The sequence below is a fragment of the Astatotilapia calliptera genome, chromosome 7, assembly GCF_900246225.1.
Source record: "Astatotilapia calliptera chromosome 7, fAstCal1.2, whole genome shotgun sequence".
NCBI lineage: Eukaryota > Metazoa > Chordata > Actinopteri > Cichliformes > Cichlidae > Astatotilapia > Astatotilapia calliptera.
In genome coordinates, this window is record NC_039308.1 from 5,934,949 (window position 1) to 5,958,875 (window position 23,927).

Sequence of the window (23,927 nt, forward strand, 5' to 3'; positions counted from 1 at the left end):
AAATATAGAAAGCATATTGTCATTAATCTCCTAAGACCCAAACTCTTCCACTGCATGCATTGTTAATCTCTCTTTGATATTTGGACATATTGGGGCCTGATGAATGTAAAAACAAAGAATTAACAGATTTTTTTTTTTTTTGCCTTATTTTTGTTTTTAAGAAAAATAAGAGACACATATGAGCATATTCGTTTAAAATTTTGATAGAACAGGAGCAGTATAATGTCCTCGTAAGTGGATATCAGGCCCTTGTAGAGCAAAATTCAGTATTTTGGTCTAAATAACCCAAAATGTGATGATGAGGTTAATGTTGTAACTATATTGGGACAGTACTGTTACACAAGAAGGTAGGTGATGTCTGTTTCCTCTAATGTTAGTCTTTGTCAACCACAAAGGGCTAGCCAAATGAAAGTTGTTTTTAGACTATTTACCTCCACTTGTCTGAAAGAAGAACCTCAGTTAAAGTCAAAAATCTCAAACTGCCCAGAATGGGAGATTTTCAAAAATGGCTGATACTCATGTTCTTGTTTTTACTTCTTATTTCTCTACAGTAATCCATCTATATGATGCAGTCTTTTAGTATTTGTGGAAAAAGTGTGTGGTATATCTGATGTGTTACCTGTTAAGATTAGTAACCATAAATCTTAGGTGGGATAAGATGGTCTCCTGCTCCCTTGGTACCCATCTCTCTATTCTAGTGACTAAAGTGTCAGAAATGCATACAAAACTGAACAAATAGATTCAGCTACTGATAAGGGAAAGTTCTCTTTTTTTTTTTCTTCCTTTTTTTTTTTTTTTTTTTTAAACTAACTTTGGTGAAGTCACACTTTGTAGACTGATGACAAATTCAGTGATGCGTCTGGCTGTAGCTCAGGAGGTAGAGCAGGTCATTTACTAACTGGAAGGTTAGTGGCTCGATCCCTGGCTGCTCCAGTTTGCAATTTTTGGGCAAGATACCGACTCAAAGTTGCTGTCCAATGTATCCATCGGAATAAGAATATGTGTGAATGTTAGTTAGAAAGCACTTGCATAGGGGGGAAAAAAAGCCCAGGGGGCGAGTTGTATAAAGCACTTTCAGTGATCATGTAGAGTAGAAATGTTCCATATACGAATCAGTTCATTTACCATTTATTGATGGCGTATATTGAGTTCTTTGCTTCCCCCTCTCTCTACACCCTCTCCTCTCTCTACACCCCCTCATCCCTCTCTCACACACACACACACACACACACACACACACACACACACACACACACACACACACACACACAGACAAACCAAAGCCTTAGCAGAACTGCAGGTACAGATTATTTTTCTCTTTCCAATTCCTCCAGCAGGTCATAAAATTACATGGACCTAAATGGTACATGACTCATTTAGCGAGTACAGAAACAGTATGATGGTGTAATAGATTTCTCTCTTTGGAACACAAACATTACTTTCAGTTCAGGGCCAATTACTTTCTCATTTCTGGGACTCCTAAAGTCCCTTCATAGACTCAGGAACGACACTGTCAATGTACCCTTTATGTCCTGTTTTTTAAAGACTCTGTCATTGTGTAACCAAACACACACCAACTGTATTCCATCACTAAAATCCCACTATTCTAGTTACTGTACTGTCCAATGAATGAATATGGTCCCTAATGTCTCGTATAACTTCTAGTAGACTGTCAACTCATTCTTTAACCCAAACATATGCCTAGATCCATCTGAAACATTATCCCTCCTCTCTAACAGCAACATTGACCGTTTTATAATAAGCTTCTTTAAATGGAGGCTGACTCAACGTTTCCTGTTCTTTAACCTCCCACATTGCTGGTCTTATTTAATTTGTTCCCAGCTGAAGTGTCTGAAAAAGAATTTCTACTCAGCCTTAACTGAATTTAATTCAGTTTTCAGTTCTAATTTTTGCACTTAATACCTAAACTGTATCAAATGAAATCAAAAAGTTTTGTGACTGCTCCAATAAAAAGCAAAAGCCCTTGTCACCTTGTACCCTGATACAGTGACTGATGCAGTCAGTCCTACTGCTTTACTTGAAGTGCTCAGCGGTACCATCTGGATCTCCTTCACCATGTCAGAATTGCTTTTGACCTGATGAGCCTTCTTTGGTTTTGACTGCAGATCCACCCACTAAGGGCTGCTCTGGGGTCTAACATAACTAGACCCAACTCTTCTTACCAGTGATGAAGAATCTTGAGTTGCTTTTAAAGTAAATGCTCGTAGAATTCAACACAATGGTTCTTTTGCTCTCATGTTATGAATTACAAATGCACCAATGCAAATAGTCACAACAAGAATAACATAAGCTTTCATTGTCATTGCCAAAGGTCATGTTTCATGCACACGACCATGTTCATACCCAGCTGGAGCAGTTATGGAACTTTTTGTTTGCACCTTATATGTGACTAGCACTGTTTGTGTGGCATTTTAAATGTATTTTGCTATTTTGTGACTAATTTACATCGATGTTACAGGCTGGAGACCTAGCTTCAAATACTACAACATGTGGGTTTCCCTTGCTGGAGCCATTCTCTGCTGTGGGGTGATGTTTGTCATCAACTGGGCAGCTGCCCTTCTTACAAATGTCATTGTTATGGCTCTGTATATCTATGTCAGTCACAAGAAGCCAGGTGAGTTGGAGAGCACGCCAAATTTGGCCAAAAATTCCTCACTTTTTTTATGGAGTAAAATAATTACCAAGTACCAATATGATATAAGAATTATATATTGGTTGTCATTTAGTTAAGCTGAGTTTTATTAATGTAGCACCAGTTCACAACGACAGTTGTCTCAAGACACTAGAGAGAAGGTAAGATGACAGTTAACCATGATTTAAGATAACATGCTGTGAAGTATTTTGATAATAAGCAGTGTTCTGTCCACAGTATGGTGTTTAGCCCTAACCTGCCTATGGTTTCTCCTCCATGTTCTGTTAAAGATTTTTCTTTTTAAAAAGGAATTTCTCTTTCCCACTCTCGCCAAGTGTCTGCTGATAGGGCGTCTTATAGGAATTTTGTAATTTTTTTTGTATTCTTGTATTAATGTAGGTCTCAATTTACAATATAAAGCACCTTGAGGCAAATGTTGTTTTGATTTTGTGCTGTATAAATACAATTTTATTGTATTGAATTCATTTGCATAAGGAATATGTTGCATTAAATTGATTGGTTAATTTAAAAGTCCCTGCACACCTCAGTCTTTTATGGAACCTCTACATATCTCTGGCTTTTTCCAAAAATGTTGAGGTGTTTATGGTTTACCTTTAGTGTGAAATTTGCAAACAGAAATAATATAAGTTCATAAATCAGGTGGACAGTAGTGTAGTGGTTAGTGGTTTTTACCTTTCAGCAAGGAATCTTGGTTTGTGCTCAATCATCCAGGTAAGGAAATTCCAGAAAATTGATTCTTTTTATCTGGATGTTGCGTGTTCAATGGGAGAAACGTTTCACTACTCATCCAAGTGAGTTCTTCGGTCTTGACTGACTGCGGATTTCCCTAATGGCTATAAATTATTATTATACATTTGCACAACGATGAAAATTTGCAGCACTGACTAACAGTGAGACAGTTTCGTGATCATTAATATGCAAAGAGTTGGAAGTTGGGGAATGGCTGCAATCACAGCATTGTAAGATGCTACAGTAAAGACTGAGCCCCATCCCTACAGACACAGCCATGAGGGAAGCTGAAGAACATCATATCAAAAAGGCCCTGAGCAAATGTAGCTATCCCAGCTGATATATGTTAAATGTACCTAAAGAATGCTCCAAGTGATCCAGGAGAGAAGAAAGGCAAATTGTTTCTCAAACTGAAAATGCTACATCCAGATGAACAGAATCAACTTTCTGGGATGTCAGCCAAGAAGGTTCTGGTTTTGAATCCATAATCTGAGTGGGGCAGCTCTTTAAACTAAAAGCTGGCTATACAGTTCTAAACACACCTGTGAGAACACTCAGTTTGACATGCAGCTACACATACACTAGGCCTTTTCACTGACGTTAACACCACATGGGTCAGGTAGCCTTTAGTCCAGCAATCTGACCCATAAACACACTTGCTAACTCCACTGTGTTTCTGCCTGCATGTGTCCTCCATTCCAGATGTGAACTGGGGCTCATCAACCCAGGCTTTGACCTACCACCAGGCCCTGACCCACACTCTGCACCTTAGTGGAGTGGAGGACCACATCAAGAATTTCAGGTACCAAACACAAACGTGATTGAGCTGAACCATTCTTGCCTGCAAGTGTAGATGGCATCTGAGTTATGGAAGCACAATATTATTACTCACCATGCTTGATAAACACTCAAGCTCGGTCCACATATAAAGCGATTGCTTGGTAGCTCTCGGTTGGATGCTTATGGACATCTGGTTATGTTATCCTCTAATCTATTTTTCCCCAACGTCATGTTAGTTGATGGGTTTTCTTCATTCCCAAAGTCTCTTTAAACTTCTGTCAATTGTTTATCATCGTGTTGTGCTAGGTTTAGCTCAGCTGCTATGCTCGATTTATGCTCACATCGTTGTGAGTGCCATGCAGTGATTTTGACGTTGCACCATGTGTCGCAATCTTTGTGGTTCTTCAGCCAGTCGTTCACCTCTGGATTTTTGCAGCCTGAGAAGAACAAAATTTGACATGATAATAACTTAGCCTTAGTGTTTCATGAAACAATTTAAATAATTTACCATCATATGGGGAAAAAGTAGAGACTTTGTGGAGGGGGAGATGATTAATTTTCAAATGTATTGAAATTTATTGAGTATATTTATATATGCGGCCTCATGTTGTGTGCATGTGTTCATTCTCTTAAAGCTTGCACATGTAACAAATTGGCTCAGTAATTGTTTTGTGGATTTACTGCACATTTCTCATGGCAGAAAACCAAGCAGTAGTTTAAAAGGATGAATCTTCAAAATTCAAGAATTTGTTTTGTTCCTCTGAAGTTGTTCTTGCCTCTGTATTGTGTCCAATAATCCTATCATGCTAACATATTTGCTTTGATGTTCATTGCTCTGCTTCTGGTGTCTGACTGTATATGGGTGTGGGTGTTTGTGTGTTAAGAAGACTAAAGGTTGCCGGGAAGGTCAAATGAAAAGTTGGCTACACATAAAGCATAAAATCAAACAATTCTGTAAACTTGGCAAAATATGGCGTCCCTTCTCTGCTTTTATAGATGTGGTAAAGGATGATGCAGATGCAGACTTGGTGGATGTTTTCTCTCATATGTGTCTTTTTGCAGACCCCAGTGTTTGGTGATGACTGGTTATCCCAACTCTCGTCCTGCCCTTCTGGATCTGGTCCACAGTTTCACCAAGAATGTAGGCATGATGATCTGCGGCCATATTCGCACGGTGAGCAGATGTCATTTGGCTTGTTTTTTGTTTTTGTTTTTTGCTACTGATGAATTAGCTGTCAAATTGCTGTTTAAAAGTCAGTTTTTAGCTAGATTCATCCAGTTCTTCACCAAACTGTTTAAACCACATAGCACTGATTAGCAGGCAATATAAAAGAAGACTTTGATATGCTGTGGGAGCCTCTGGATTTGGTTGCATCGGTGGTTCTTAGACTGTAGGATGTGGAGCCAATGCAGGGGCAACCAGGAGAAAAATGTGAAATGTGTATAAGGTGTTTTCATATCTTGGAGAGGACATCTAATTGACATAATACTTTCCCTGTTCCCTTGCTCTAACCATCAAAAAACCAATGCTTAACCCTAACCTCAGGTTATGGTAAGGTTGAGGCTAATTTTAACCCTGACACTAAAAGCACATTTTGAGCATCAAACACGCCTTCACACTCGTGGGTACTGGCATTTTGTCCCCATAAGTGAATGCTGGTCCCCACATGTTTAGTAGGAAGCCAATTTTCTGTCCTCAGATGCGCACACACAACCATAGAAGATCAATTTATGTACCTGCGCATTTTCCAATGTTTGTTCCAGGTGTTATGTTTATTTTTCTTGCAGGTGCAGCAGTTGGTGATACATTGTGCATTTCTATTTTTTAATCTGTCCTTTTATTTATTTGGATGGTGGTGGGGACTTTTTTTCCTTTTTCTAGAAAGCAATGAAAAACATATTCCAGTGAAGAGTTTTCGACAGCATGAAATAAACGATAGAGTACAATATGTCGTTTTAATATATCATCATATCGCACAGCCCTAATGTTGCACACAAAGCTAGTGAACGATTTGGAATAGCCTGGTCTTTTGTATTTTAAAAATAAGTACTGCAGAGTACTGAACGAAAAAGTCACAAAAGCAGGCAGAGATTCAGAGCAGGTGATTGAGCCGCACATTAAATTCTTCTGTTTAACTTTCACACATCAAAAGTTGTTGAAATTCGCATCTTTTCATCTTTGAAACTTAGATTTGTGGTCATTTGTTGTACAATACCAACACTGATAAATTTAAGGCTGTTGTTAATTTGGCCTCCTGTCTCCATAGGGCTATAGAAGACCAAACTTCAAAGAGCTTGCCACAGATCAGGCACGCTACCAACGCTGGCTGCTGAAGAACGAGACCAAAGCCTTCTACACGCCAGTGTTTGCTGAGGACCTAAAACAAGGCTGTCAGTACTTGCTTCAGGTAGGAAAACTAAATTCTATTCAGAGTTGTGTGTTTGTTCTTAACTCTTTGCACAGAAGCATTGTTCAAGTACTTTTTTTTTTTTTTGTGTGTTTGTTGGGCCGAGCCATCAATAGTAGAGGTTGGGGCATAATACTTGAACTGGTAAATGATGTTGTACATTATTGGTAAGTTTAACTAACTAATATTTCTGACAATGACTAGACCAGTCATGCAGATCCATGATTGAAACATTAACTATTATTCCCAAAATACAATGAAAAGAACACATGCTGTGACTCACACAGACGCTGTGACATAAATAGCAGTACTAACTGGAAGATAATTTTTAAAAGGCTGTCATTTCCTTAAACAAATGTGTTCCTGTGAATTATGGTGAGTTATGTAAAGTATATTGGGATCTACAGTATGTACAGAAATAACTGAAAATCTGGATAAAACTATTAACACTCAAGAGCATAGCAACAAGTTATTAAGATTAAGACAGTGAGTTGAAGCTAATGATTATTTGATGCTTTTAAAAAAAAAAGAGATGTGGTGTTGCAGTAAAAGGCATAAAATTGCATAAGGTAGCCCAGGTGCATTACTGTAGTGAAAGTGAGACTGGTTATTTTCAGGACTGAGGAGTAAGGTGCCTGGAAGTAATTATTCACACATTATTTGCTATCGGTAACCAACTTGAGAGTGGATAATATGAGTCTCCTTTAAGATTGGACTCATAACCCAAGTGAAAGGCTGAACACTGTATGGACTGAACTGTTTTTATTTCCTGCTCCACACTCATAGTTTTGCTTATTCTTTGGAAATGAGCCACATTTAAGAAATGATTAATCTGCGATTCCTGTTCCTGGTCCAATCAAGGCTGCTGGTCTTGGCCGCCTCAAGCCAAACACCCTTGTTCTGGGCTTCAAGAATGACTGGAGGGATGGGGACATGATGAATGTGGAGACTTACATCAGCATGATCCAGTAAGTAGAATAAGAGAAGAAAAGAATTATATAAAAGAAAAAACACTCTCTTCTTTCGACAAGTCTTCACTGTGTTCGATGGTACATCCGATGCTGTGGAAATTTTATACCCTCCTGCTTTGTAAGTGTTCTACAAACCGTGAATTTTTCTTTAGTACGCAACTCGGTAAATGTCAGGAAACTCCTACTAGGACAGCTGGATGTTACATAGGGCTAATCGGTCTCTGTAATTGTTGGCAGGTGTGTACAAAAGAAGACTGAATGCTGTGATTAAATCAAAAAGGTGCTTCAACAATTTTGTTGTTGACACTAATAAACTAATATTTCGTAGTTTAATGGTATGCACACACATGCAAACAGGTTATTGTACGTTTTATATTTTTCATATATTTCACCCTAACAGATTTATAAAATTTTCAGTGGTATAGGTTCTAGGTAACATAAAAGGTACAATTGGTCCATGCTGGAAGCTGCCAAGTTCTCTCACCATATTTGAATTCAGTGGCTGGGAACGATGTCTCTCTTACAACATATCCTGTTTTGTGCATGTCGCCAAACTCTTAGTACCCCAAACGTGGAGGCCAATAGAACTCAGCTGTCAGCAGGGCCATTAGAGCAGCTCGTTATAAGCTAACATTTTGCCAGGTAATTTTGGGCTCGAGTGTCGTAAAAATCACACTTTTCCTTAAACAGTTTGATTACACTTTCGCAGGGTACGATGGTTCATTCTTTAGGAATGTGAGTCCAGCAATGTTGGATCCACTTCAGAGAAAGTTTCACTAACACCCACTCACATTCTTGGCTGTTTGACCTCAGGAAATCACATGATAGGGTGGGGCTAGGTTTCACAGTGGGTTCACCTGAAACCTTGGCTGATTGTAACCCACACCCATTTTCACTAGAGATGGACCGATCCGATATTGCGTATCGGTCCGATACTGACCTAAATTACTGGATCGGATATCGGAGAGAAATAAAAATAAATAAATAAAAAAAACGTAATCCGATCCATTAAATATCATGAAAGCACCTCACAAAACTTGCGACATGGCGTAACTCACCTCATAACCTTAGCACGTCGGAGCAGTGTGCTCACGTGATAGAGCAGCGGTGGCGTGCGAGACTTCTCGGCGGTCTGTTTGAGCATTTGTAGCCTTGCTACCAAACCGGCATTTCATCTCCGAGGAAGTGATCCCAGAGGGAAGTAAAGCAAGTGTGTAAGTTCATCTCTGAATGTTTGAAAAGCATTCCCACATTAAGCTTAACAACCGATGGAGCGACTGCCTTTTCTCTCTCCCTCCCTCTCCTGTTGCTACTTCAATCGTGAAACTGGTCAATGATCAGTTAGAATTTAGAATTTATTTAATATTACTTTCTACACCAGGATCTTTTTCTACGTAGCTGACTGCTGGTAACTGTGCAGGGGCGGGTCTAGCAAAGTTATGCCAGGGGGGCCGATAGGGCATGAACAGGGAAAAGGGGGCACAAAGAAATACTCTTTTTTTTCTTATTCTCATTTAAAATGTCTAGCTTTTAATAAATAATTATCTGAATCTTACACCCAAAGTTTTATGTATAGAAGTCCATTACTGTATATAGTAACTATTAAGTCTAATATACCCTAGTAAGCTAGTACTTTTTCCTTTGGGAACCTTTCTTTCTTTCTTTCTGCCTTTCTTTCTTTCTTTCTTTCTTTCTGCCTAATATTTCCGCTAAGTACTCTTTAAAATACCAGAATAGGGAGGATGGAGTAGGTTTAAGTTCATTAGATTGATCAGTATTGCTGAACGATGAAATATTTTGGGTGCAGTGTATTTTTTTGCATACAGGTATAACAGAATAGCTTTAGTGTTTGTTTGGTTTTTTTTGTTTTCTTTTACTTTTTCTCAAGACTTGAGTATGAACTTATACAAAATGCAGCAAGATATTTAAAAAAACAACAACAAAAAAACTGATTTATTGATTAAAAAACACACTATATTGGATTCATATCAGTATCGGCAGATATCCAAATTTATGATATCGGTATCTGTATTGGACATAAAGTGGTATCGTGCCTTCTCTAGTTTTCACACCTTGGCTGGTGTGATTAGGTAGAGGATCCATGAGGGGTACACTCCCATAGGACTTAAAAATCTTGGACTCTCCACCAGTTGCTCCTAGAACTAAAGAAGCTTCTCGGATGAGAGGTGAAACGTCTTCAAGAAATTTAAGTTAAATAATTTAATGTAAGATGCTTTTCTTTCCAAGCTCCTTAGACTACGATGACCTGGATGACTGAGAAGTTTCACAGACATATTTCACTAACAACAGCTAATAACAACTAACAGAGTCTAACGGTAGCTCACAGCAGCAAAAACAGCTTACCAACAGAAAAACTAATGATATCCTTAACAACTCCTCTCATTCCCAAAAAGTTGATTCTGTTCATCTGGATGTCTAGGCCCCTTCCTCGTTTCAGAGATAGTCTTTCCCTTTTCACGTAAATGGCCTCCTTGACTCCGCGCTCAAACCAGCATTCATCTCTGTCCATGATGTGTACATCCTCATCACTGAGAGCGTCTAGGTGTAAATAAAGTGCAGAGTCCTGGCCTGATGAGTTAGCTCCTCTGTGTTGTCCCAATCCCCTTAGGTTGTTTGGTTTCCCCGATGTATAAATCATAGCAATCCTTTTGGCACTTAACAGCGTACGCTATGTTACTCTGTTTATGCAGTTTGACCCCATCCTTGGGATGGACCCATTTTTGACACAGCATGTTTTGGGGTTTTAAAACCACAGAGACTCAATGATTAGAGGAAATGCATCTCAGCTGTCTCATACTGTTTCTATACAACTGCTGTGTGCTCTATACAGCAGTTGTCTTTCACTCTGGATTGCTTGAAGCATTCTTTAGGTGTCTTCCCAGCTTTGACAAATGTCTAGGGTGCATCTTTCTTTCTTACAAGTTTGTGATTGGAGCCATTCCCCAAATCTCTGTGAATGGCCACTGAATAATGTTTATGACAGTTTGCATATTAATGATCATGAACCTGACCACGGTTCATTGTTAGTCAGTGGTGCTAGTTTTGGTCATTATGCAAATGTACGTCTGTGAAGGTTCTCAGTCATCCAGGTCATCGTAGTCAAAGGAGCTTGCAAAGAAAAGCGTCTGGACTTCTTTAAGTTACTTGAAGACGTTTCACCTCTCATCCGAGAAGCTTCTTCAGTTCTAAGGTCAAATGGTGGAGAGTCCCAGATTTAAACCTAGTGGGAGTGACCCCCCACAGAGGGACAAAAGGACCCCCTGATGATCCTCTAATCCCCTGAGCCAAGGTGTGAAACTGGGTGTGGGTCTCAATCAGCCAGAGTTTCGGGTGAGTTCATTGTGAAACCTGGCCCCACCTTATCATGCGAATTCCTGAGATCAGATGGCCCAGGATGTGAGTGGGCGTTAAGGCGTCTGGGAAGGGATCTCAAAACTGGATTATAGATGGCAGAGAGTTGGTGTCGTAAACCTCCGCCACCGAGAGTTGGTGTTTACGATACCAACTCTCTGCCATCTATAATCCAGTTTTGAGATCCCTTCCCAGACGCCTTAACGCCCACTCACATCCTGGGCCATCTGACCTCAGGAATTCGCATGATAAGGTGGGGCCAGGTTTCACAATGAACTCACCCGAAACTCTGGCTGATTGGGACTCACACCTTGGCTCAGGGGATTAGAGGATCATCAGGGGGTCCTTTTGTCCCTCTGTGGGGGGTTACTCCCACTAGGTTTATATCTGGGACTCTCCACCATTTGACCTTGGAACTGAAGAAGCTTCTCGGATGAGAGGTGAAACGTCTTCAAGTAACTTAAAGAAGTCCAGACGCTTTTCTTTGCAAGCTCCTTTGACTATGCAAATGTACATTTTGTAATATTGGGAAACCTCCAGTCAGCTCAGACTGAAGTAATTTACATGATGACAAAATGTTTCTCCCACTGAAAACGCTTCTAGATAAACAGAATCGGTTGTTTTTGATATTACTGATATTATTCAAATATGTTCAAATACAATGTATACAAAAACTTCTTTTTACATAAACAGTAGTAGAAACATGCTAGCCATTATGGGATAGAGTGTAATTGTCATGTTTTTGATCTTTTTGATCTCCCTTGGATTAAAACAAGTCCATGAGAAATCTGTTGTCCTGTTGAACTCTAAAGCAGTCATGTGAGACTTGAGGTGAATGGGTTCTTCATTGTAATGCGAGGATTATAGCATTAGAGCTGAATGTCACAGATTGTTCAGTCCGATAGTATTAAAATCAAAGCTAATACGCTTAAAAATTTGCCCTTTATTTTCCATTGTATGTTGTCCAGTGCAATACAATACTACAACCTGTGGCATTGAGAACGATGTTTGAGTCTTCTTGTGTGCTTGTTTATCTTTTTTCTTAAATACTCTGTGGGTTTCTTACTGTCTTTGTTTAGTTGAGGGCAAATTGCTTCAGTCCACTGTTAATGGGAACCTTTTTTTTTTTCTCCCCCTTCCTTTGAAGTGATGCCTTTGACTTCCAGTTTGGTGCTGTTATCCTGCGACTGAAAGAGGGGCTGGATGTCTCCCATATCCAAGGGCAAGGTACCAAACACATGCAGAGCAGCTTATTCTAAAAAAACACTGTTGTAGTACATATGTAGCATCAGCTCAGATTACATACAGATAAAGGTTAATTAAATATAGCTGAGTGTTTTTCCAGTATTATCACATAGCATCACATAAATCAACTTAGAAGGAGAATAAGCATTCATTATATTTCCTTCTTCTTCAGTCTGCTTATCAGTCTTAAGATATTTTCAAGCATTGATTGACGTTCCAGTTTGGAACCGAACACATCAGTTCATACAATGTTCACATTCACAATACTAAGCATGAAAACTTACAAGTGGAAAAAATGATAGTTTTCCACAGACTGAGGTGACATCTGGTTTTGTCTGACCAAAAGTCCCAGCACAGTGGCACACAATGTGTAATAAACTGTCTATACTTACTGTCAATATGCATTGTGTGGCAGAAAAACTCACCAAATCCACATCTTTGAGTGGCTGCAAACAAATATTTGACATTTTTTGCTTCAAGAACAACTTGCAGGTTGGCAACCTTAGTGAATAAATGTAAAGAATTGGAATAATTTGATTTTACCACAAATTAAAAAAGCCTGGTCATAAGATTGCTGTAGTAATTATTAGGGGTGCAACGATACACAAAATTCACGGTTCGGTTCGGTTCGATACTTTGGTGTCACGGTTCGATATTTTTTCGATACAAAAAAAATGTTCATGCCTTTTTAATTTGTCATTTATTAAAATTATAAATATATATTTTAACTCAAAAGTACAGTTTTTAAATTTAACCCTAACCCTTGTGCGTGTTTTTTATTTTGACAGCGAATGCGCACCTGCGGACCACTTATGTGCAGCCCTGGTTATTTAGCTCGTCATATTGCAGCCACAGAAATTATTTTGTCCATGAAACCATAAAGCTGCACTTTCTTTTTGCCTTATAGTCTGATTTGTCATAACTTCTCCGTTTTGTGGTAAGCTTTTCTTTGGCTGTCACTTCTTCACCCTGACCTGTCTTATTTGGCTCAGCAGAACTAAAATATATATCTGTCTGTGAAGGTTCTCAGTCATCCAGGTCATCGTAGTCAAATATAAATCCTGCTGCTTTTACACACGCACTCACATAAGCTCAGCGATTCTCTGCGCGATCAACCTCTCACATGTTTAAGCTTGCTGCGGGAGATTTCACTTGTCATGTTTGCATAGTAAGCTAACGATTAATAAGACGATGTCAGAGGAATTGGTGCACAAATTATCATCACTCACAGATCAGTGCTGTCGCTCTCTATACACAGTTCGCACGATTGCAAAGTGAAAGCAAAAAAACAAGCGCAAATTCAAACGCGACTTCAATATGTCACATATTGACAGTGGCTCACCGATGCCAAGGACATAATTACCCAGCTACATTTCTGAAAGAATGCAAAAGCATTGACATATATTTTTCCTACAATAGCCCGACGGGCAGGGCAGAGATAGATTTTGGTAGCCCGACTGAAAAAATCGCTAGCCCCAGGACGTTGGGCTAGCGATATTGCAAGCCCTGTATCTGATTGAGGAATCACTCATCTTTGGAAAAGAGAGTTTATTACAGAGAAATGTCTCTTTCCAAAATAAAAGCTATACTATCCGCTTTTTCTGGGCTATATTCTCAGCAGCATATTAAACGGCTGTCTAAATGACTCGGCTAAAGTTAGCAGCATGCTTGCTTGTTTTTTTTCTGCTTCCACTTGTCTTTGCACTAGGATGATGTCGGCGTAAATGTGCAGTCATATTCGTTGTGTTCCCACTAGTGCTTTCAGGTTAATCTCGCTGAAATGACCTTAACGCCACAACACGGCAAATCTCCGTTAACGAGCTACCGCCGATCGCCCCATGCATGGGGCTAGACGGCCAACACGTTAACGAGCTAACTGCGCTAACACACTAGTTCCCACCCATGTAATTGAGCATTGCATGGCACATCCAACATACTGTTTTACTTTAGTCCATGACTCGCTTACCTTCAGGGTCATACGTCACATGAAAACCAAAATAATTCCAAACGCCAGATCTGAATGAGGGTGGGGGAGGTCCATGTTGTAAGGAGAGCTTAACTTCTGTCTCGCTAGCTTACCCTGCGCTCTTCCTTCTGACGATGCTGTCTGTGTTGAGCGCTCAGTGAATCTGCGTTCAACTACTCCGCCTAGGCTGCACTGTCGACCCTAGGCAGAGTAGTCGAACGCAGATTCACTGAGCGCTCAACACAGACAGCATCGTCAGAAGGAAAGTTGATAAAATAAATTACAAATTTTGTATTGTTCGATACATATGCGTACCGAACCGAAAGCACTGTATCGAACGGTTCAATATCGATACGAATATCGTTGCACCCCTACTAATTATGTATGTGAACTAGCTTAGTATATTGTTATGTATATTTCTAATTCCCCCTTCCATTTAATTTTCTGCCAGATGAGTCGCTGTCCTCGCAGGAAAAGCCATCAGGGATGAAAGACGTGATCGTTTCCATAGACACCAGCAAAGACTCTGATGCAGATTCCTCTAAGCCATCCTCTAAGGCCACCAGCCTCCAGAACAGCCCAGCAGTCCAGAAAGGTTAGCTATCATCAGTATGACTACATAAAATCCTTCTCTGTAATCCAGGTGCGGTAGTGTTTACATTGACGTCTGCGTTTGTATTTTTGGTTTTGCATTGCAAGCCTTGTGTTTTTCTACATTCCTCATGTCACTATTTAAGTTTTCTTCTTTCAGTGGCCTTCCTTATTCTGCATACACAAGCATACATATGCACTGCCCTGAGACCCACAGCTCCAGCTTCCCCGCTGTGCATATGTTTTGGGCTGTGTGTGCGTGTGTCCCCTGTTACCGTATGAGAGAGAGACTAATTCAGCTCAAACAGGCGTACAATTGTTTCCAGATTGGAGGAGTAATGAACGTTCCCAGTTGCAGCCTGAGCACTGGGCTACTTTCAACCTGGCTTCATGAAAGCTGTTTGGTTTGTTTGTTTTCTTTAAAGAAGTGAAGAGAGATGACAAAAATCTGTCTGCTCTTTTGCTCTTTCCCCACAGCCCCCAGCTGGTCGTGGCAGATGGCTGCTTTCCCCCAACTCTAGCTCTGCTCTTGGCCTTTTCCTTTTTGTTTTTTTTGCCCCACCTCAACAACCAAGTGCTCTCTCATAGGGGGTTGTTGAATTGATTAGATTGTTTCTAATATTGGAGAGTCTGTAGCTATATAGTATAGCACCTTGAACTGGTATTGGGTTCTCATTGCCACAAATATATTAAGTATTAGATACTTAGATGGCATATGTTATAGTATTAGATGATGGTGGTAGTAGTATAGAGCAAAAACATAAAGTTGAACTAATTAGTAATAGTTCATGATTAAGCTTTTACTACCTTATTGATTGTTCATTAAAGATTCGGAGCAATATCACAATTTTTGTAGGAATTCGGAGACAAAATATAGCAAATGTTGTTTTTTTTTTTTGTTCGGTAGATTTTTGTCTAACAATACTTTTATCAGCTCTTTATTTTGCTAAAGTATCCGTGTGATAAACAGTGTTTTGGGAACTGGATTAGAAATTGTTGAGGTATACAAAATAACAACACACTGGTCTGGTAAAGGTTGCTTTGGGTAATCCTTTGATTTGCTGCCAAAGCATGAACCCGTGCTGTCATTTGTACAGTTTTTGGCGAATTCCCTCCTCTCATCAGATTCCATTTCCATCCTAAGGTAATCCACTCCTGGCAGGAAGTTTCCATTCGATGCAGTTTCCTTACCGAGGCCACTCGAAGCCACTTTGATGTAACCAGACAGTCTCGGCTCACTGCTGATGGTTTTGTTCATGTTGGACATTAGGAATTTCTAGAACTCAGGGAAAAGGTTGAGCCGTGTGTTTATTAGTGTCACTAGAGTATTTCAGTGTTTGTTTGTCTCCCACTGTGGGAGGTTACAGTTAACTGCCTCTCAAACAGCTTTAGATTCTTCCTCTGGTATCCCCTGACGTACTTAACTCCATCTTGCTACGTCGCATGTCAAGGTAACATTTTACCTTAACTATAATTTTTGTTTTCTCTCCTTTTGTCTCAATTCCCAGATGATGAAGATGATGGCAAAGCTACAACTCAGCCCCTGTTGAAAAAAGGCAGGAGATCCACTTCATTTAGTTGCCTTAAACCTTTCCCCTTCTTTCCATTTTGATCTTAGTATCTTTTCTGAGCTCCTGCTGCTATGCTCCCCTCATTTCTGCCACCATTTTTTTCGCACTATATTTTGAATCCCTCTTGTACTAACATACAGTCGCCACCCTGCTGTCTCCCTTTCCCTCTGTTCCTTCTTTCTGGCCTGCTAGGTCCCTGGCTGTGGGATATAACATGTCTCTTTCTCATGTCCCTAGCGTGAGCCAACTCTAAAGCTGTACTGTATATGATGTTGCCTTTAACTTAGTCTGTTTTTCTGTAGGTAGGCGCGTGTGTGTGTGTGTGTGTGTGTGTGTGTGTGTGTGTGTGTGTGTGTGTGTGTGTGTGTGTGTGTGTGTGTGTGTGTGTGTGTGTGTGCGCCTGTGTTCCAACATTTCTGTTTTCTCCAAGCTGTCTTCAGTCTCTCACCTGCTTTTCTTGCCACATTCTGGAGCTGACTAATTTGCCTTAAGCTTTCTTCTTAGGATGGAAACTGCTCTCCTGTTTTCACACTTCCATTTGTTTGGTTTTTAGTAGTAATGTTTTTTTATTCTGTACCTATATCACTTAAAACTTTTAAATAATAAAATTAAACGAATTTATTTTCTAATAATAGAACACTATACTTACAAGCAATAAACAGAATTCTACTGTATACTTCATTTTCAGCTATGGGCATGTATATTCTTTATATACATGTCCATAACTGACATGTGTGTGTCCTATTGAGCTACACTTCTACCAAGCACAAAATTATTAGTTTTATTATGCCTTATTAATGAGATTTGCTTTTATTTTGTCTTTTGTTGTGGTGTGCATCCCCGCAGACAAGAAGAGCCCGACAGTACCTCTGAATGTGTCCGACCAGAGGCTGCTAGAGGCCAGCCAACAGTTCCAGAAGAAACAGGGGAAGGGCACAGTGGATGTCTGGTGGCTGTTTGATGATGGAGGTGATTGTTAGTTATATTATTGTGCGACCATTATTGATCTCAAAATTCTCTATTTGGTCTGTTATTAAAATACTGTCATACTGAACAGGTTCATAAGTATTGACATATTAGGTTACTTGTGTACTGAACCATGTACAAGTTTAGGTTAGTTTTGGGGGTTTTTTGGCCTGCATCAGTTGGACATGTAATATACTCACATTTACTTTTAGGGCTGGTTGATATGAGGAAAATCTAATATCACAATATTTTTGGGGCTAAATCACAATACACGATAAATATCACGATATGTTTAAATAACCTCCATAAACAAATGTTATTTTCAACCGTATAGTGTGTAAAATTGCACTTGTATACTCATTCAAATCAACCAATTAATATTTTTTTCTACTTTGAATTCAAAAAATCTGAATGAATTGCAATGTTTTAACCATTTTCTAACCGTCAGTTGCAATACCGCGACAGTAAGTCTCTTTCTGTGGTCAACATGAGACCAAACAAAAGATCATAGCAACAAAAAAGTCCAAGCATTCATGAGACACTCATAATCCACTCTCTCTGAAGTAATTGCATTACTAGACTCTTTCTCGAGAGTTTCAGATTATTCAATAAACTAAAGTACACTATTTTGGTATTAACCTCTCTCTGAAGTTTGCAGGCTCTGAATCGTCTATTTCCAAATTCTTATGGAGAGATAAACCCACATGTATTAGCTGAAACATGCCTATAAAGGACCAAGGATAAAGGAGGACTAGATGTGCCTAACTTTCAACACTACTTCTTAGCCAGTGGGCTACATTTCATCTCAGGATGGTTAAAACATACCCTCTTGGCCCTGGCTAGATGTCAAACAGCCACTATGCAACAATATCTCTGACCTACCATTCATTAGCTCAAACAACAAACGACAGTTATGCTTAAAAGCATCAATATCAGATACTCTCTGACGGCATGGTGGGAGTTTCTAAAATGACTGAGTCTTCATTAATTCCATGGAAATGTTGGGCAGGTGCTCAGCATTTGTATATGTGTGCATGAGGGTGGGCATGCATGCTTGTGTCTGTGTGTGCCTTTTTGTCTACATCTGTGTGTCAGGTTGGGTCTTGGACTCAACCTCTCTTGGAACATCTTGGGCCCCCCATCTCCATCACCGCCCACCACACCGGTGCATTGGTGGTTCTCAGTGTCTGGGGCTGGGTACTTGGGTGTGGGGGGTTCTTGGATCTCAGGTCTCTGGGCCCGGGTTCGGTCTGCTTAGTCATAGCCGTCGGAGCCTGTGGGCTCGTTGTTGTGCGCTCGTCGTTCTGGTTCTTAAAGAAAATACGTTGCTTGGCAAACATTTCTATGCAAGTAAGAGTTTGCAGTGGCTCCACCTCTGTAAAGATGTGACCAGGGCCAGCGGGAGAACTCTGGCTTTTAACACCAGCTGATGAGTGTCACTTCAGATCTGGCTCATCATCATCATTATGACATTAAGTATCATCGGCACTAAAAAGTGCAGATACAACTGTTGACAGCATATGCAGTAGATCCTAAAAGTACTCAGGCCTCTACAATTCTGGCACCTGTAAGTTTCACATTAAGTGTCAAAGCATTAAATTTAAATTGCTGACTTTTTCTGTAATGTTCAGCCTGAAATATGTAGTTTTAAGCCCAAAAGAACATCTGTGAAGATTCTAGTTCTGATTATCTTTGTGCTGTCACAGCATCATGGGGATGAGCAGAAACAAGTAAAGCCGTATTTGGTATGTTTTGCATTCCTATTGATACGCAAAGGCAGACTCTCACCCACAAAAACACATAGACAGTATGTTCTGACAGGATCTGTCATTTTCACACTTCCCAATGATTATAAATCAGGATTGAATTCATTTTGGTAGCATCATGTTGCATTTGCATTTTGAAGTGACAGATTCAACAACTGCTCATCTCAAACATGCTAGAAAAATTTGTTTGTCAAGTTGGGTTTTCTTTGTTTGTTTTTTGTTTCTGAGAAGAAGGGGGAAAAGGGCCACTACGTTGTTTTCTGTTTGAATTTAATTTGACTCTGTTTAATGCAAAAGGGATCATGAATCGGTTTCTGCAGCACTGAGTGCTGGTCTATAGAAAGTCCAAAGGTCTGAGGTTTGGACTTTAGAGTGTACAGATCTTAAATGTTTGTGTCACAAAAGTTGTATATTGAGCAGTTTGTTTGTTTTTATGTTTCCCATCTAGGTCTGACTCTGCTGATCCCCTACCTTCTTACCAATAAGAAGCGGTGGAAGGAATGTAAGATCCGTGTTTTCATTGGAGGCAAGATCAACAGGATTGATCACGACCGCAGAGCGTAAGTACTGTACAGGCTGACAGTTTTGTCAAGACTGGAGAGTACTGTACAAAGGAATGAGTGTCTACCCTATGAAGTCTTTTATTCAGCCTTTGAAATCAAAACGATACTACCAAAAGCCAGCACTCCAAAAAATGTAAACAAAACCAAACTATCTAAAATAATAATAATAATAACTTTCTAATATCTTTCTAATTGCCTTTTAAAAATTTAAAGACACTTGTTGTTATAAGCAGCACTAAGTAAATAAACTGAATTTAAAATTCAGTCATATTGTTAATTACACTTAAATGTAATTGTTATTAAACATAAAAGGATTCATAACATTGGATGAGAACAAGAGGAAGCTGTAAATAGCCCCGGTGCTCTTCTGCCTTTAGTCTTTTGACTAAAACATAATTTAGGCACCTGAAGTCTAGTTTTAGTCTAGGTTTAGAATGCAGACTGCTGATGGAAGTTAGTTGGTAGCTAAATCTGGCACAAAGCATCCTTTTCTTTTTAACTTATTAATGTATTTTGTGCGTGGGCCCGTAAATACAATAAAATGAAACTAAATATAAAGGTATAGCAGTATAATATTTAAGTGTGAAAGTTTGTTTTGATTTATACCAACGAGAGGTGCCCCTAAGGGGGGGGGGGGGTGTGTGTGTGTGTGTGTGTGTGTGTGTGTGTGTGTGTGTGTGTGTGTTTTAGGAAAAAAGTAGTAACATTTCCTGGGGGCACAGCAAATGTGTGCGTTTAACCTTATTGCTCAAGGGGATTAGTTATGATTTGATGACTTTCAAACTCATTCACCTGTCTATACAATTTAATTAGTTCTACGTGGATCTCTTCTTTCGGGCAGGGTCAGGGTTAGTGGACACCCAAGCTTTTGAATGTGGTAACTCGAGAACGAAGCAATGTAGGAGTTTGAAGTTGATACCATAGGTGTATCTACTGAAAATCCAGACTAGTTTGAATCTCAGTGACCTCGACCTTAGGGTCAAGTTTTCTGAAAACCTTGTAAATGCCATAATTGGAGAAGGAGGTCACCTAGGATCTTAAATAGATTTATAATAAGTTCATGAGTTTGGCCTTAAGGTCAGGGGTCAGAGGTTTTCTGAAAATTTAGCGAACGTGACAACTTGAACAAGGACAAATTCGCACCATAGGTGCATTTATCAGGAGGCTGAGGGCGACCACTGGCCACCACCAGTATTTTTATTTGTTGATACAAGTGTCATAGTTATTGTCAAAAGAAGATTTTCGTTGACAAAAACTACGACAACAATTATTGGTCAACGAAATTAACACTGTTGCAGACACGAGGAAGCTGTGCTTTACCATACATGCTGTGCAGTTAGCAGAAAACACAGTGTAGGTATGTCTTTCCTTTCAGCACCACTCTCACACATTTGTTTATAACATAAGGATGTATCCAAAAACTAGATGTCTTAAAATGCATTTTATATGCACAAAGTTCTAACCCTGACTGTTTCTGTAAAGGCTGACATCTCTCCAGGTTAATGTAAGCGCATACAACGTAAAATGTACACATAATGTATACTGCAGCATTCAACACTGCATGTTTTTGACCATAAATAGGGAAACAATCACACAAAGCTCATATTAGCTATTAAATATTATTTGTAGTGATAAAAATTAATAAAAATCATCTAAGAAGCTGACCTGCTACATATAAATGATAAATTTGCCTTTGTACTTGCTGTGTGGGTGTATGCATGCAAGTGTGTGGGTGCTCGAAAGGAGCCATACCCACATTTTCTTAAATGGATTGAATTTTGTAGGTGCTAATATTACATGTATCTTAGTAAATATACCTTATTTATTATGTGTGCTTACAAAAATTGCTCATCCTGCAGACAGACTCCACCTCCTCTGACTTGTCTTTGTTATCCTCTTAAAAAAAAATAGATTCGCTCGACACATGAAGCAGTTCTACAACTGCTACAGGTTGTGGTTGGATTTTCAGTTGCAGCAGATCTCAAGTGCAGAATGAGGTATACCGATGCCAGCTCAAGACCAGTGCTAGAGTTAGTCCATCTGTTGTGGAATGAGAGACTGGAGAAGCAGCTGAATGAAACTGATGGCAGAGAGCTGGCCAGTAGGGAAAACACAGGAACAAAAAGGGCATAGCTGACAGATTAGCAGGCGCTGAACAGTCAGTCTGAATCCAGTAAAGTTTCAAATCAGTGAAGAAAATGTGATTGAGTTCATTCTCAAAAGTTATTCTCTGGGGATGATGTGAGTCTATCCCTTACCCCCATCCCTCCTGCCAAAGAAGTCAACACGATTTTATTGGCCGGAGAATGTGCCACTCATTGTCCTGCTTTTGTCGTATGAAATTAGCTGGGTGTAGAAGCTTTTATGTTTGCGTGACTGCAAAACTATCAACAGTTTGTTTCAACAGACATCTGACATTTCAACATGTTCCTGTCTAACTTCATCTCTTACCAACAGACAGAAAGTAAAACCTGCATAACTTTTTTTTTCCCCTCCAAAGCTGGGAGTCCTGCCTGCTGCTCCTGCTGGAAAGCAGCTGAACTAAAGATTTGAGACAAAAATAAAACAAATTTGTTAAAGTAAATGAATAAATGCTTGGCACTGACACTGGAAACATGACAGTCACGTAGCCAACACAATAATAACGAACTTGAACACGTAGTCCTGTAGCCCACGACACATAGATAGCAGATGATGCTCTCCGGCACCAAGTGTTTGAAACTAAAGCTAAAGGAAATTATTCTCATAGATAGAATTCCACATTATAAACCCTGTACCACCCGCTAGTGTTCAGAGTTATTCAAAGCAGCTTCCCGTGTATCCAACCAGAGCTTCTTAGACTGCACGTCTTGTTTAACAGCTTATTTATAGTATTGATCCTACCTCTCTGTTTTTGACATTCCTGTTACAGGATGGCTACTCTGCTGAGTAAGTTCAGGATAGACTTTTCGGACATTACTGTCCTTGGAGACATCAACACCAAGCCCAAGAAGGAGCAGTAAGTCCACTTTGTTAAGCTTCACACTTTGAACATCCTCCACAATTGTTAACGTGTATTATGTCACACATTCAGTATCTAAAGTGCCTTGAGGAAACTGTTGGCTCTATTTGGCACGGTATAAAGAAAAGAAAACTAACCGTTTTAATTATGTCAGCATTTGAAATTCAATGTTTAGCATGTTTGAGGACAGTAAGCTGAGCTGAAAAGCAAATTACTGGCGCCCTCGTGTGGTCTGTGTGGGAAAAGACGTGTGGCTTTGAGACCATGTTGATTTGGTTTGAACAAATGATGATTTTTAACAAGGGAACATTTTCTTAACATTAATAAATCTGAAGACTTTTCAAGAAAGTATCACAGTCCAGATCCAGACATCCGCCTGGGTCTCGAGACTTGGTAATTAGTAATTTCATTTTTATTCAAAACATCCATTTTTGTTCATTTCTTTGGTGAGATGATTTTGAAAATTCAGTTCATTTCAATTTTATTTATATAGTGCCTTATCACGACAGTTGCCTCAAAGCTTTGTGTAGTTACCTGTTTTACATGAGGATTAACCATGAAGCTGTTGTGACGCAGCATGGCAGCCTTCGAGGAGATGATTGAGCCTTATCGGCTGAAAGAAGATGATATGGAGCAGGAGGCAGCTGAGAGGCTGAAGAACAGCGAACCATGGAGGATCACTGACAACGAGCTGGAGCTATATCGTGCCAAGGTCACAAGATTTCCCCGCATATTCCATTTACATGAGTCTTTAATCTCATAAGATGAAATTCTTGAGTCAGTCAAAGTTCCATATGACTTCAGGGTTCAGAGGGATTCATTCTTTGATCCTCTGCAGCCTCATTCAGTTGTTCTGTAGGGAGAGTGGAAGCAGTTCAGTGTAGCTTATACTGTGAGCGACACTGCTGCCTCGAAGTCTGTGGTGCAGTGGCTTGCGAAAATGATCTTGTTACGTGATACCTGATTGCTTGATCCTGTGGTTGTCTCTCTTTAGACCCATCGGCAGATCAGACTCAACGAGCTGCTGAAGGAACACTCAAGCACAGCCAACCTCATTGTTATGTAAGCTTGGGTTGGGTGGGTGTGGGGGGTGGGTGCGTATGTGTTTTAGTTTCAATAATACAAAGTGGGGGAGAAAAAAACATGACAATTTAAAAAAGAAAAAACTTGAATGAAAATACTCGTTGTCAGCAGATTAGACATACAAACCTCTTTCTACTGATAGCAACACCAGCTGGTTATAAGCTAACATTATGCAAGCTAATGTTGGGCGCAAATGTCCTAGAAATCACGCTTTCCCTCTGATAAACAGTTTGATTGCGTT

General features: G+C 39.7%; 1 protein-coding gene across 2 annotated transcripts in view; it reads left to right on the top strand.

Annotated features, from left to right (window-relative positions):
* The window catches only part of slc12a2 (solute carrier family 12 member 2), a 62,674-nt gene that overhangs the window by 35,266 nt on the left and 3,481 nt on the right, over positions 1 to 23,927 (top strand). Inside the window, exons 14-26 of one of the 2 annotated variants that reach the window (XM_026172708.1) lie at positions 2,480 to 2,635; positions 4,106 to 4,205; positions 5,246 to 5,357; positions 6,451 to 6,591; positions 7,453 to 7,559; positions 12,082 to 12,161; positions 14,597 to 14,740; positions 16,245 to 16,292; positions 17,154 to 17,276; positions 19,488 to 19,599; positions 22,514 to 22,600; positions 23,180 to 23,315; positions 23,598 to 23,665. In XM_026172708.1, the coding sequence (XP_026028493.1) occupies positions 2,480 to 2,635; positions 4,106 to 4,205; positions 5,246 to 5,357; positions 6,451 to 6,591; positions 7,453 to 7,559; positions 12,082 to 12,161; positions 14,597 to 14,740; positions 16,245 to 16,292; positions 17,154 to 17,276; positions 19,488 to 19,599; positions 22,514 to 22,600; positions 23,180 to 23,315; positions 23,598 to 23,665 (1,414 nt within the window). The remainder of the gene's footprint in view (positions 1 to 2,479; positions 2,636 to 4,105; positions 4,206 to 5,245; positions 5,358 to 6,450; positions 6,592 to 7,452; positions 7,560 to 12,081; positions 12,162 to 14,596; positions 14,741 to 16,244; positions 16,293 to 17,153; positions 17,277 to 19,487; positions 19,600 to 22,513; positions 22,601 to 23,179; positions 23,316 to 23,597; positions 23,666 to 23,927) is intronic. The other variant, XM_026172709.1, reaches the window with a different exon arrangement.